The following is a 13,347-nucleotide window of genomic DNA, read 5'->3' as shown; positions in this document are numbered from 1 at the left end:
TAACAATTATATTTTATAAATATATTTCAGAATATACCAAAAATATGTATTTATGTAAATATATTTTTATTAATATATTTTGGACCATTTATTGTTTGGTATAATTTTATATATATATATATATATATATATATATATTTCTATATATATTTCTATATTCTATATATATTTCTATATGGGATTTCAAGTAACTATTTTAATGGTTTTAGTTCATCTGACTATAATATGAATTACATTCTTAGTTCAATACTGCAGTTCATCGCAGTGATTTTGTTTAATTGTATTGAATAGGTTGAATGTTGCGTTTCTAACATGACACTCCTTCATAGTCCAATGATTTACAAATGCTTTACGAATCGATTAGCGATTAGCAACCTGTTTAGAAATTATTTTCTTCACACATCATTTATGACTAATTGACTGAGTTCTCATAAAAGCCTTCATGTGTGAATTGAGTGTGTGGCACGTGTCACTCAGCTAAGCGTTAGTCGCCATCTGTCTTCTGGACACTCGTCCTTCATCACTCTTTCGTCTTCCTCTTTGGTCCAGTGCGAACGCCGCGGGAAGTCAGGATGACCTGGGCAATGATACCGAGCCTGAGGTGGGTCCATCGCTGAGAAGAGATCGAGAGCGAGAGAGAGTCAGAGACAGAGACAGAGAGAGGGAGAGAGAGAGGCCTCGTAGGAAAGATACACATGACCATGGTGAGTTTACCCATAAGTCAGTCCTGGATAATGATGAGGAAACACACAGGTTTCTTTGATGGGTGTTGTGTGCTGCAGGCGGCCGGTTGAACGGTCACTCGCGGCCGGAGCGCAGGCCGGAGCTCGCTGGCTTTGAGAGCTCGTCCACACTGATGAGCAGTGAGCTGGACACCACCAGCTTCTTCGACTCAGAGGAGGAGGACTCTACTAGCAGGTGAGTCCTGCTCTCATAGACTTATTTCAAGAAACCAGTCATGGAAAACAAGCATTTCTCTTACTCTTTTGAAACAGATGTCTGATGTAGGGCTGGGTGATAAACAGTTTCATATCAAGATCACAAGAAAATTTGTCAATAATGTCAATAAAGACGATAAGCTCTTGAGATTTGTGACCCTGGAGCACAAAACCAGTCATATGTGTCAGTTTTTATTAATTGAAATGTATACATCATCAGCTTTCCATTGATGTATGGTTTGTTAGGACAATGCTCCAGGGTCACATTTTACTTGATGTAGATTATTCTAACAGCAGAAATAAACACGACAACAGCCAGTCAGTGCATGTTGATAGTAAGTGAGTGTAGTTTGATCTACTACACAAACTCAAACACACGTGGTACTCACTGTGTCATCTCAATATATGCAGACATAAACACATGAATTTCATCTGCTCTGAGAGTCACTTCACTTTAAGTTTAATTTGAGAAAAAAACTACCATCAAATCCAAACATGAAACTCAAAGATCTTCACGACACACCATCAAAATAAAAGTTTGGTTTCAACTTGAAGAAATTATGACAGACATGTATTACTATTGTATGTTTTACTTCTCAAAATAATAATATCATTATTTATAAGGGAAATTCATGCAACCAAGATATTTTCTCATTTAGTATTTTAATTTACACATTTCTGTATGCAGCATCTTATTTGACAAAAAATAAAATGGTAATGTTTTGTTGTAAATTAATTGTTGTATTTTCGTCTGATTTTAAAAGATTGATTAAAATGCTAAAGCTTTTAAAAGCTATTTCATTTTTGATGATAAATTTGTAATAAAGAATAAAACACAGAATCCCGAAAAAAATAAAATGGGGGGAAAAAATAACAAAACAAAACAAAAATAAAATAAAATAATTTATGGGAAAATAAAATGGATTTCATAGGGCCCTAAATTAAAAGTTACATTACTCTGTGGAGTTTAATTGTAAACAAACTGAAAAGTTATGTTTACATTCATTGACAAGGTCTAACAAAATGTTGAAAGTATTTCCTAATATGTTGGGATAAATATCAATATCATTTGAAATGGAAAAAGATATTGTGATAATATTTTTGGCCATATCGCCCAGCACTAATCTGATGAACTATGTAGACAGAACTTTAACAATGCAAGGCGCCCTTCTCAATCCAACCAGACTGTTAAAAAGTAAAACTCATTAAAAAGCCATTAAATTAGGTCCTTACATTTTACATTTTTTTTCATGCACAGTTTTTTTCTGTTATCTAGCCATTAGTGGAGACAATTTGTGCAGTAATTTATGTTAAGTTATTTTTCCCTTGCCAGTCTGCTATTGTGCCATCTATGATTTTTAATAAACCTGTCTTAAACTGCACAGTGGTCAGTCAGACTGTAAAGAGAGAAAAACATATTTTGCAAGTAACTTTAATTTCTTAAATTTAATAGACAATTTAAACTTAAATTGTCTTTCTCATTTTTTACAAACGATTTTCTTTATAGTAATCCACTCCATTCTTTTTGTATTTCAGTAAAGAATACTGTTTTGCAATATGTTTTAGTAAAATAAATTTTAAAATAAATTTGCTGCATTATAGTAAAAAATACGGTTTTGCATAGATTTTTTTTTTTAGCAAAATAAACGAATTTATTTCACATTATTTTTAGCAGTAATATTTATTACAGTAATAAGGTCCAAGTGTTATTGTATTACAGTACAAATACTATTTCGCAATGATTTTTAAAAATCTATTAATATCTTTCTCATTGTTTTTAACAATGATGTTCATTACAGTAATACAGTCCATTCTTTATTGTATTACAGTACAAAATACAAGTTTTGAATGATTTCTTATTAATATAAAAATGAGTGCTGTCAAAGATTAATCGCGATTAATTGCATCCAAAATAAAATTGTTTACATAATATGTGTGTATACTGTGTATATTTATTATGTATATATAAATACACACACATACAGTATATATTTTTACAAATATTTACATGGTTATACATTTATATATTCATATTCTTATATTTTATATTATATATAAATATATTTAGTATATAAACATAACATTTTTCTTAAATATATACATGCATGTGTTATTTATATATACATAATAAATATACACCGTATACACACATATTATGTAAACAAAGTTTTATTATGGATGTGATTAATCACAATAAAAATAAAATTTAATATTTAAAAAAAAAAAAAAAAAACATTTAAATTTAATTTATTGATTAAAGGCTATGCAATAATAAATGTATTGTAAATGTAAATAATAAAATATGTTAATTTTTATTTTCTATGTTACAATAATAAGAATGAGATTCTGTAGTTTTCATTACCATAATGAGAATTAAAGGGCAGAATGAGCTCGATGGTCCTGAAAATAATGTCAAAATGCCAAAAAATCTTAAGGGTCTGAATAGTTTTTAAGCGTCCTAAGTATTTTTGCATAAAGATAATAAAATCTATGACAAGGACCCTTTCTGCTCCATCGTGATCAATGACAGTGTGAACTATGCTGATATTTTTCACATGTGAAGAGGCCAATCTTAACAGAGGTCATCTGAATATGGACATTGTAAAGTTATATATACAAAAAGATCCAGTATAACTGTAAGAGTCAGATATGTTTGAACTATACATGTTAATTGTAGCTTATGGCTCCTCATATCATCTCCTCATGAAGACGACTTAATGTACACTCAAATCACATGCTCTGGAAAGCCAACACAAGGCAAGGTTTTCCATGCTCTGATACACTACTACACTAATGCAGACGATTGGCTGGTATGCATCACGTGACTCTCAGGACCAATCAGAGCTGAGACGACTATAATGTGCATTATATGTGCACAAAAGACATTTTCAGGCTGAATATGATGTTTTGAAGATCGTGTGTCATCTGTGATGCTGCTACAGGTTCAGCAGCTCTACGGAGCAGAGCACATCGTCACGTCTCATGAGACGCCATCGCCGCCGCCGACGGAAACCCAAAGCACCCAGAATGGAGAGGGTGAGACTCCAGATAAACCTCAGAAGTTTTGTCTCTTTCAGTGTGTCCTCATCTCTCGCTCTCTTTCTCTCGATCTCTCCAGTCCTCATCGTTCAGCAGCATAACTGACTCCACCATGTCTCTGAACATCATAACTGTCACATTAAACATGGGTGAGTATGTGCACATGTATATCTGTGTGTCTGCCGTTGAACATGCACCGCTCTGTTCAACACAACATGAATGGCATTCTTTATTTGATCAAAAATAGAGTAAAAACAGTCATATTGTGAAATATTATTACAATTTAAAATAACTGTTTTTTTAATATATATATTTTTTTAAAATGTAATTTATTCCTGTGATGCAAAGCTGAATTTTCAGCATCATTACTCCAGTCTTCAGTGTCACGTGATCCTTCAGAAATCCTTCTAATATGCTGATTTGCTGCTGGAAACTGTGCTAAACTTTGATAAACTGAAGGTTTAAAAACAGCATTGAAATATACATTTTTGCAGCATTATAAAGGTCTTTACTGTCACTTTTGATGAGTTTAATGCATCCTTGCTGAATAAAAGTATTAACTGCTTGAAATCCAAGATCCAATAGCACAAAATCTTTACCAGAGACGCTTTAATCAAACAAACAATAATAATAATAATAAAAAAACAACTGAAAGTGGGGATTTTTTTTTTTTTTTTACATTTTAGCAAAAGTTTAAATTTAAAATGTTGCATTCTCACATAACTAAATCTATAGTCTGCTGTTCATCTCTCCATATTGTTTTTCTCTCTCCTTCTTACTATAGAGAAGTATAATTTTCTGGGCATTAGTATAGTTGGGCAGAGTAATGAGAGGGGCGACGGAGGAATCTACATCGGCTCCATCATGAAGGGCGGTGCAGTGGCTGCGGACGGACGCATTGAGCCTGGTGACATGCTTCTGCAGGTCTGTTTTATACTGTAAGATATTCCTGATCATGGTGGTTGTTTGTGATTTCTAAGAGTTGCTTGTTTTGTTGTAGGTGAACGATATCAACTTTGAGAACATGAGTAATGATGATGCAGTGAGGGTGCTGCGAGAGATTGTCCATAAACCTGGGTAAGAAGTGGATGTTGTGATGTCCCGTGCTCTCATTATAGACTAATAAATGAGATTTATATCAGCACTGATGTTTTTTTTTTTTGTGTGTATGTTCACATTTACAGACCCATCACACTGACTGTGGCCAAATGTTGGGATCCAAACCCTCGTGGCTGTTTCACCCTCCCACGAAGTAAGAGAGCGACTGCGTCACAGTGCTATTAAAAATTGAAAACGAAATCAGCCTGAGGCCATCCAAGATGTAGATGAACAGATTTGGAGAAATGTAGCATTGCATCACTTGCTCACCAGTGGATCCTCTGCAGTGTATGGGTGCCGTCAGATTGAGAGTCTAAACAGCTGATAAAAACATCACAATAATGCACAAGTAATCCACGACACTCCAGTCGATCAGTTAACATCTTGTGAAGTGAAAAGCTGCATGTTTGTAAGAAACGACTTCAGTTTTAACTTCAGACCATCGCTCTTCTATCCATTCTATATTGCGTTCTCCAGTGAAAACGTCTGAAAACAGTCCAAAAAATTCTAAACAAATATGTCAGTGGATTTTGATGTGAGAGGGAATGGACTTTTTCACTGGAGGATGTGTTATTATGAATTATGGACTTGAATTGTGGCCAGCTGTGATGGTTTAAAGTTAAAATGTCTCAATGATGGATTTGTTTCTTATAAAGATGCAGCTTTTCACTTCACAAGATATTAATTAATGGACTGGAGTGGTGTGGATTATTGTGATGTTTTTATCAGCTGTTTGGACTCTCATTCTGACGGCACCCATTCACTGCAGAGGAACCATTGGTGAGCAAGTGATTTAATGCTGAATTTCTCAGATGAAGAAACAAACTCATCTACATCTTGGATAGCCTCAGGGTGAGTAAATTTAATTTCTGAGTGACCTATTCTTTTAAACATGAAGTACTGTTCACAGCCATTTCACTTTCACAGTTAAAATTAAATCCTTTTCTTTGACTGTTTTTGACCTCTTTGGTAGCATCTAAAGTGACCAGGCATCTGTTTACTCCCCCTGTGTTTGTTCAGGTGAGCCGATCCGTCCCATAGACCCTGCAGCCTGGGTGTCTCACACTGCCGCTATGACGGGGGCGTACCCAGTGTACGGTATGAGCCCTTCCATGAGCACAATCACCTCCACCAGCTCCTCCATCACAAGCTCCATTCCAGAGACTGAGCGTAAGTGTTTATACCATAATCCATCTCTGCTGTGCCTGCTGTCTGTCGCCAGAGGATGACTTCATCTGCCAACCCACTGCTTACTGTGTTGTGACCGTAGCCCTTACCAACTGAGTGTCAAATGAAAATTGACAACAGATTTGTGAGTAGTCTTGAACAAAATACATCAAGTAAATTATACACTGAAAATTAGGCTATGCAGCCCTTGTGAAAAAGAAGTACACTTTAGAATACTTTTACATATACTTGTAAATAAAATACTAAAAATAAGAGAATGTATTACTAAGAACCGAATGTAATGTTTACACAAAATTGCATGTTATTTACAATTTACAGTTTTAAATTTAGTATGTTAAGTCAACACATCAAAATAAGTGTACTTCTTTAAAGCATGACAAAAGATTATTAAAACAATTATTTAAATTTGACATTTTTACTGAGAGCACTTAAGTGTTAAGAGAGTCATGAAAGTGTACTTTTAAGATGTAAAGTACACTACAGGTGCACATTAAATGCAGTTAAGCACCTCTTTTTCACAGGGGAAATTAGATTGATTTGTGATGTTTGAGATTTTAGAAACTCAGTTACTAGCTCAGTTGATAATGGCTACAACATCTTGCTGTTCAGGGCACGTCTTTGTAGTTCACTCACATCTGTAGACTGCTGTGCACCATCTCATTGTGCTTCACTCTGCAGGGTTCGAGGATTTCCATCTGTCCATTCATAGCGACATGGCAGCAGTAGCCAAAGCAATGGCATCTCCAGAGTCAGGCCTGGAGGTGCGGGACAGAATGTGGCTCAAGATCACTATCCCCAATGCCTTCATAGGTAAACCTACAGCCCCTCTCTTAACATTTAACTTTAGCATGCCACCAAAAGGGATAAACAAGTCCTCGTAATAAATTCCTCTTTTTTTTATCTGTGATCTCATGTTTGATGTTTCATAATTGTCATTATATATTCATTTATAATTGTGTGAAAAAGAAGTGTGCTTAACTGCATTGAATGTACACTTTCAAACCTTGAAAGTATATTTTTGTAAAAACTGTAATAGATAAAAGGCCACTTAAGTGCACTTAAAGAGACACTTTCATGACTGTTTCTCCAACGCACTTTAGTACACTTTTTAAATGTTTTACTTTAAAGTTGAAATCCCTATGTTGTCCCACTTTAACTACTGTTAATTACTATGTGTTAAGTATGTTTAATAATCTTTTGTCATGCTTTAAATAAGTACACTTATTTTGTGTTGACTAACATACTTAAACACTGTTATTGGAAATTACAGTTAAAAGTTAATATATTTTAAATGTACTTAAGTTCAACTTCATCATTACAAATGTATAATTGTGAATATATTTACTACTTACTACCTACTTTAGTGGGCTAAAAAGCACTCTCTATTTTAAAAAAAAACATTTAATATAAATTAATAAAACTATTTAATACATTTAAATGTAAATAGCACGCAAATGTATTATACTCAGTTCACTCAAGGACAGTATATTCTTATAAAGTCAAATTCAAAAGCATTATTTCCATAATAAGTACTCTTTTCTAAAGGTTACTTCTTTTTCACAAGGGTGAATTTACAACCACTTTTGCATTTGATTTTATTTGAAACAATCATAATTGTTTTAAATAATAATACATTTCAGAGAATTCAATAAATTGAGGTTGGATGTGGATATTCTGCTAGTGTCTTCAGAAGTAAAATATTTGTTTTCCTCTCAGGTTCAGATGTGGTGGATTGGCTCTATCATCATGTCGAGGGCTTTACTGACAGACGGGAGGCACGCAAATACGCCAGCAACCTGCTAAAAGCTGGCTACATACGGCACACTGTCAACAAGATCACCTTCTCTGAACAGTGCTATTACATCTTTGGTGATTTGTGCGGCAGTGAGTTCCTGATCTTTCGTTTTTTTTTCGATTTGTCCCCACTCTTTCACATCGAAGCATCTTTTATTTATTCATTTGGAGTAAACTTCATTCCCTCTTGTTTGTTCCTCTTCTGTCTCAGATATGGCCAGTCTCTCCTTGCATGAACATGATGGTTCTAGTGGGGCATCTGACCAGGACACTCTGGCTCCGTTGCCTCACCCTGGTGTAGCTCCCTGGCCGCTCACGTTCCCTTATCAGTACCCGATCCCTCACCCATACAATCCCCACCCTGTGCACGACCCCAGCTACAGCTTCACTGCAGGGGGCGGCAGCGCTGGCAGCCCACACAGCGAAGGTGAGACTGCGTTCGGTCAGGGGTGGAAATGAACCAGGGGCTTGGGGCAAAAATGCCACCACAATTAACAATAATGCCCTCCGGATTCAGGATATGGGGCAAAAACTGCACCTGCACAATTAAATAAAACTATTATGATCGCAATAAACACGTATGGCATTACATTAAGTTCTGCTAAGCGTCAGCATATTAAAATGATTTCTGACCGATCATGTGACACTGAAGACTTGAGTAATGATGCTGAAAATTTAGATTTTTTGAAATCAGTCATAGCAAGAACTGAATAGTCTTAAATAGCCTGTGCGTTGAACTTCATCTTTAATAACAGGACTTTTTGGCCAAATGTCTCATAGCTCCACGAAACTTTACAATGTGTAAATTGATGAAAACGTAATGCGATGCACTTCTAATGCCCTTGTAATGATGGGCAAAACACATTCGGTGGTTAAAAACCTTGTAACTCCACTTAAGCTTGATTTTGGTAAAATGTTAATCTTTGACAATGCAGAGTTTAAATATTTTTTTAAATGCAGTTTTTTTTTTTTTTTTTTACATTTCCTGAAAAGTTTCGAACATACAAGGTTTCCGCCCAACATCGACGAATTGTAAGTTCTACAAAATTTTTAAGAAACATTATAATACAGTATCATGATACACACAGTCTCACTATTAGCTATGATTTTTAACCATTATAGTCTTTTGGCACGAGGCCTATAGAGGCGCAAGGCCTTGTTAACTTTGTGGTTTATTATTTTGAGTCGTTTGGGGATCGGTAACACACGGCCCTCTCACAATAAACTTCTTTACAGATCTATCACGTTTGCCGCTCAGAAATGTTCACACAATCATGCAGCACGTATAGCGCTCACACTCACTGATCTATATATAACTGAACCGCGCTCTGGCCCACCTCTTCCAACTGAGCCAGGGACGGCTAAACGAACCGGAGCGATCTCACTAGTCAAACGAACAAGGCTTTGGAGTCAAACGTGCTCGTGCACGGTAAGGTTGATAGTGTGAGCACACCCTTATTCTCCCACATCCGGTACACACGAGTCTCTACTCGCCCTCCTGCACCAGCACCCGCCCATCAGGTGTTGTCCCACACCGCACTCTGCTGCGTTGGGTCCTGCGATCGTGCAGATCTCCACTCGGAAGACACCTGTTATAATGTTATGATGGAGGCTCTGGACTCTGAGCATAACTTGCTGTTCTATAACAAACTACAAAATATCTTCTATAAAAACGTTAATGCCCTGGCAGTGGCAAATAGCTTTGGTTTTATATTTAATTTGATTACATTAATGTCATAAGCTGAGATTTACAAGAAATATTTTAACTGCTACTATTTAAAAGGAATACTGCTGTAAAAAAAGCACCTTATTTGCTTGAAGTGTTTGCAAACCAAATATTATTGCACTTTTGTTCATATAACAGTACTTTTAAATGCGAATTTTGTGCATAACAATGTGATTAATCGCAGAAAATCATGCGATTAATCACGATTAAATATTTTAATGGTTGCCCAGCACTAATACATATATAGTGTATATATATATATATATATATATATATATATATATATATATATATATACACACACACACACAGTATAACAGTACATGCACACACACACACACACACACTCGAAAGGTAAAGAAAAATGCCCAGGAAATCACTTCCAGGGCCAAATATCACCCCTTTCTGATCCTGTGGTCTACTTCTCTGCCCTTATTATATCTGATTCAATGACAAGGCGAATACATTGAAAAGTGACCAAAGAATTAGACTTAAACAGAAAGTCTCACTTTTCTTTTCCTTTCTTTCATTTCACTCACAGGCAGTCGAAGCAGTGGCTCAAATCGAAGCGGCAGTAAAAACGATGCAAACGCAGCGGCTGGAACTCAAGAGTCTGGAGGCCGATCCGGCAGCGGCAGCGAGTCCGAGAAAAGAGAGAAGGCTCCCAGCGAGCGCTCTGCGGCGCCCCCTAGCGAACACAGCGTGCGTAGCTCACACACCATCCGCAGTGTCCAGAGCCTGGTGTGTGGAGCGCCCGGCCTCCCTCCACAGCCACAGACACAGCCACTCGTAACAGCAGCGCCGGGCTCTCCTCCGGACCGAGACCTGGCCTCAGTGCCGCCCGAACTCACAGCCTCACGCCAGTCTTTCCGCATGGCCATGGGGAACCCCAGTGAGTTCTTCGTCGACGTCATGTGATGTTCTTCAAGTGACCCCGAGGGTCGACTCACATGCTCAAGGCACTGTGAAATCAAGAAAAAAAGATGAGGAGGAAGACAAGAAAGAGATTGACATTTTAGTGGCTGAGTGTCCCTCCTGTGTCCTGTGGCTTGCACTTTCTTCAGTGAAGAAGACTGGAACAGATCACGTATCCCATCATGCCCTCAGAGACCCGAGGTCTCTGATTTAAGGAGACTCTGTGCGATGCAGTGATGAAGGTGAATGCTTGCTGGCTTTTGTGTACTTTTTATGTACTTTACCTGCATTTTTTTATATTTTGTCCTCTGACTGGTTCATTAACCTCAAGATATGTTTTTCAATCAAAGATGAACTAAATTAAGCAGGAGAGAAAAGCATGATATGAGAAGGAAATGAGGAGATATTTTACTTCTAAATCACCTTTTGCTTTTTAAGGATGAACAAATCATTTTTAATGATTTTGAAAAAAGACAAACGCTATCAAAAGATAGAATCTTTGGCAATTATTTTATATCTATGGCTTTAATTTTCTGGGAAGAATGGTGGAGAGTGAGAGAGAAAAAGAGAGTTTTTAAGTTTACAGACAGGACTTTTAAAGTCTGCCTTACTCTTGGGCTTAAAATGAACTTATTAATTATGATGCATGATGTTTTTTCATCTTTTTTGTTGTTTTAATAACCTGAACTGATGAATTGTGCACAAGAAGACCAGAGACATTTAAGTAAATCAAGTCAAGTATGGTTTGATGTTGATTTAAAGAACTTAATTGGGAGATAGATATTCAGTCCTGTAATGTTATTCTTTGTAACAGTCCACCTGTATTACATGTACTGAACCTGCAACAGTGATGTTGTTTCAATGTTATCAGCACTCCTAAAGCAACCTAAAGATGCACTATTATTATTATTATATGATGGAGAGCAGCTCTCTTCACTCTCTCACTCTTCCTCAAACAACACAGTACTTAATATGTTAATATCTCTCATCATTAACCATCAGCACTCTGCTTCATTGTTTCTCTGTAAACCTTCCTTTTTTTTTCTCAGATGCATTTATCACATTTTGAATTATTGGAAACAGATAGTATTGAATGGTTCAATTTAATACTCGCTGTACACTGTTTTACGGCAAAACGAAACAAATTGTTTTATTTATAAATATAGTTTATTGGCTAAACACTGAGTGTGCATCTTTTCTAGTTTTTGTGTCACTTTTATTCTTCTGCAGTCATGAATGCATAACAAAACATTCTCTTCTACAAAACATAAAAAAGTCAATTTTTTACATAATTCCTTAAAACGTACAACCAAAGAATGTGTTTTACAAACAACCCCTTGTAAAAAAACAGTACACTTTAGCACACTTAAAAAAAAAAAAAATTACTAATTACAGAAAATATATTTTATAAAAACATACTCAAGTGCAAACTAAATGTGATGTCGTTGGACACTTAAATGCATGTTATTTACAATTAAATCAAAGTATAGTTTATTTAGTGTATATAATTACAGACAAGCATTTATAGTAAACTAAAATATACTTTAATGTTATTTCTTTTGAAACTTGGAAGTAATGTGTTAGTCAACACTTTAAAATAAGTGTGCTTTAAAGCATGACAAGATTATTAAAACAAGCATTTAAAATGTACTTCAATGTCATTTTTTTTAAATTTGACATTACAAAGTGACAAGTGTGTTAAGAAACATGAAAGTGTACTCTCTTTAAATGCTCTTAAGTGGAGTTTTAGTATGAAGTACACGTGCAAATTCAATTCTTTTTCAGAAGAAACTCAAGGGAATTTTATATATGTGCTTGGGGGAAGTCACAGCTAATTTCCACTCATGCTCCATTTATGGTGGTAGAAAATGATGGGTGGATTTCTTTCTGTTTTACTCTCATAAAGAAAGTTTTCCCACACTGATTCTGACAGTCTGCCAGCACTTAAGGGAGAAGAATATATTTCATTCTCTTTGGCTCTCAGAAGAGCTGTTCTGTGATTTATATTCCACTGTATCAAAGGGACAAGCCGTAATTTATATACAACTCAGGCTGAACACATGATGAACACGCTTCACACTTTATAAAAAACCCATAACCCTAAAAAAGAAAGTTTAGCACGTAACCTGTCCTGTACTCTCAGTCTGCATCCTTTGTGCTGCAGACATAAATCATGCAGCTGGTTGAGGAAACGATTGTGACTACATCATCATTCAACAATAGAATTGGTGAAAAACTTCCATTATAGGGCTTTTTTTTTTAGTCAACTAACACTAAAGCACTGGCTCCTCCAGTTCACACCAGTGTGATTTACTGAAATATATACAAGACAAATATTTATAGCCATGATCTGTAACCCTTCATTTGACAAGATGAAGCATCATCAATCGCACAAGTGAAAAACTTCATTTCTGGTCCTCCAACACACATCTGGAGTAAAATCCACTCCAACAGTCTTCAAGTTTTAATATTCATCAAGCACATGATGCCATATTTAGAACAGCAGAATTTTGTCAGATCTAGTTACAGCTCTGTTCTCTTGAGACATTACAGTCAGATCTTTTTTAATGCTAGTGTGTGTGTTTCTCCTGTCATTTTAATGTTCAGTCAACTATAAGAAAGCCAACCATAGGCTGACTTTCTGAAGAG

The 13,347-nt window shown here is 35.8% G+C and overlaps 1 protein-coding gene across 2 annotated transcripts in view; it reads left to right on the top strand.

Annotated features, from left to right (window-relative positions):
* LOC109079368 (segment polarity protein dishevelled homolog DVL-3) overlaps positions 1–11,877 on the top strand; it is a 32,637-nt gene extending 20,760 nt beyond the window's left edge. The window contains exons 4-15 of one of the 2 annotated variants that reach the window (XM_042743504.1): positions 550–704; positions 783–918; positions 3,881–3,974; positions 4,057–4,126; positions 4,762–4,901; positions 4,978–5,054; positions 5,162–5,229; positions 6,096–6,173; positions 6,942–7,073; positions 7,980–8,147; positions 8,269–8,484; positions 10,325–11,877. In XM_042743504.1, coding sequence (XP_042599438.1) covers positions 550–704; positions 783–918; positions 3,881–3,974; positions 4,057–4,126; positions 4,762–4,901; positions 4,978–5,054; positions 5,162–5,229; positions 6,096–6,173; positions 6,942–7,073; positions 7,980–8,147; positions 8,269–8,484; positions 10,325–10,701 — 1,711 coding nt within the window. In that variant the 3' untranslated portion in view covers positions 10,702–11,877. Of the gene's footprint in view, positions 1–549; positions 705–782; positions 919–3,880; positions 3,975–4,056; positions 4,127–4,761; positions 4,902–4,977; positions 5,055–5,161; positions 5,230–6,095; positions 6,246–6,941; positions 7,074–7,979; positions 8,148–8,268; positions 8,485–10,324 lie in introns of both variants that reach the window. The other variant, XM_042743503.1, reaches the window with a different exon arrangement.
* The last annotated feature ends 1,470 nt before the right edge of the window (positions 11,878–13,347 follow it).

This window comes from Cyprinus carpio, chromosome B18 (assembly GCF_018340385.1).
Source record: "Cyprinus carpio isolate SPL01 chromosome B18, ASM1834038v1, whole genome shotgun sequence".
Lineage (NCBI taxonomy): Eukaryota > Metazoa > Chordata > Actinopteri > Cypriniformes > Cyprinidae > Cyprinus > Cyprinus carpio.
The sequence above is the reverse complement of the archived record's forward strand: the minus strand, read 5'-3'. Positions and strand labels throughout refer to the sequence as shown.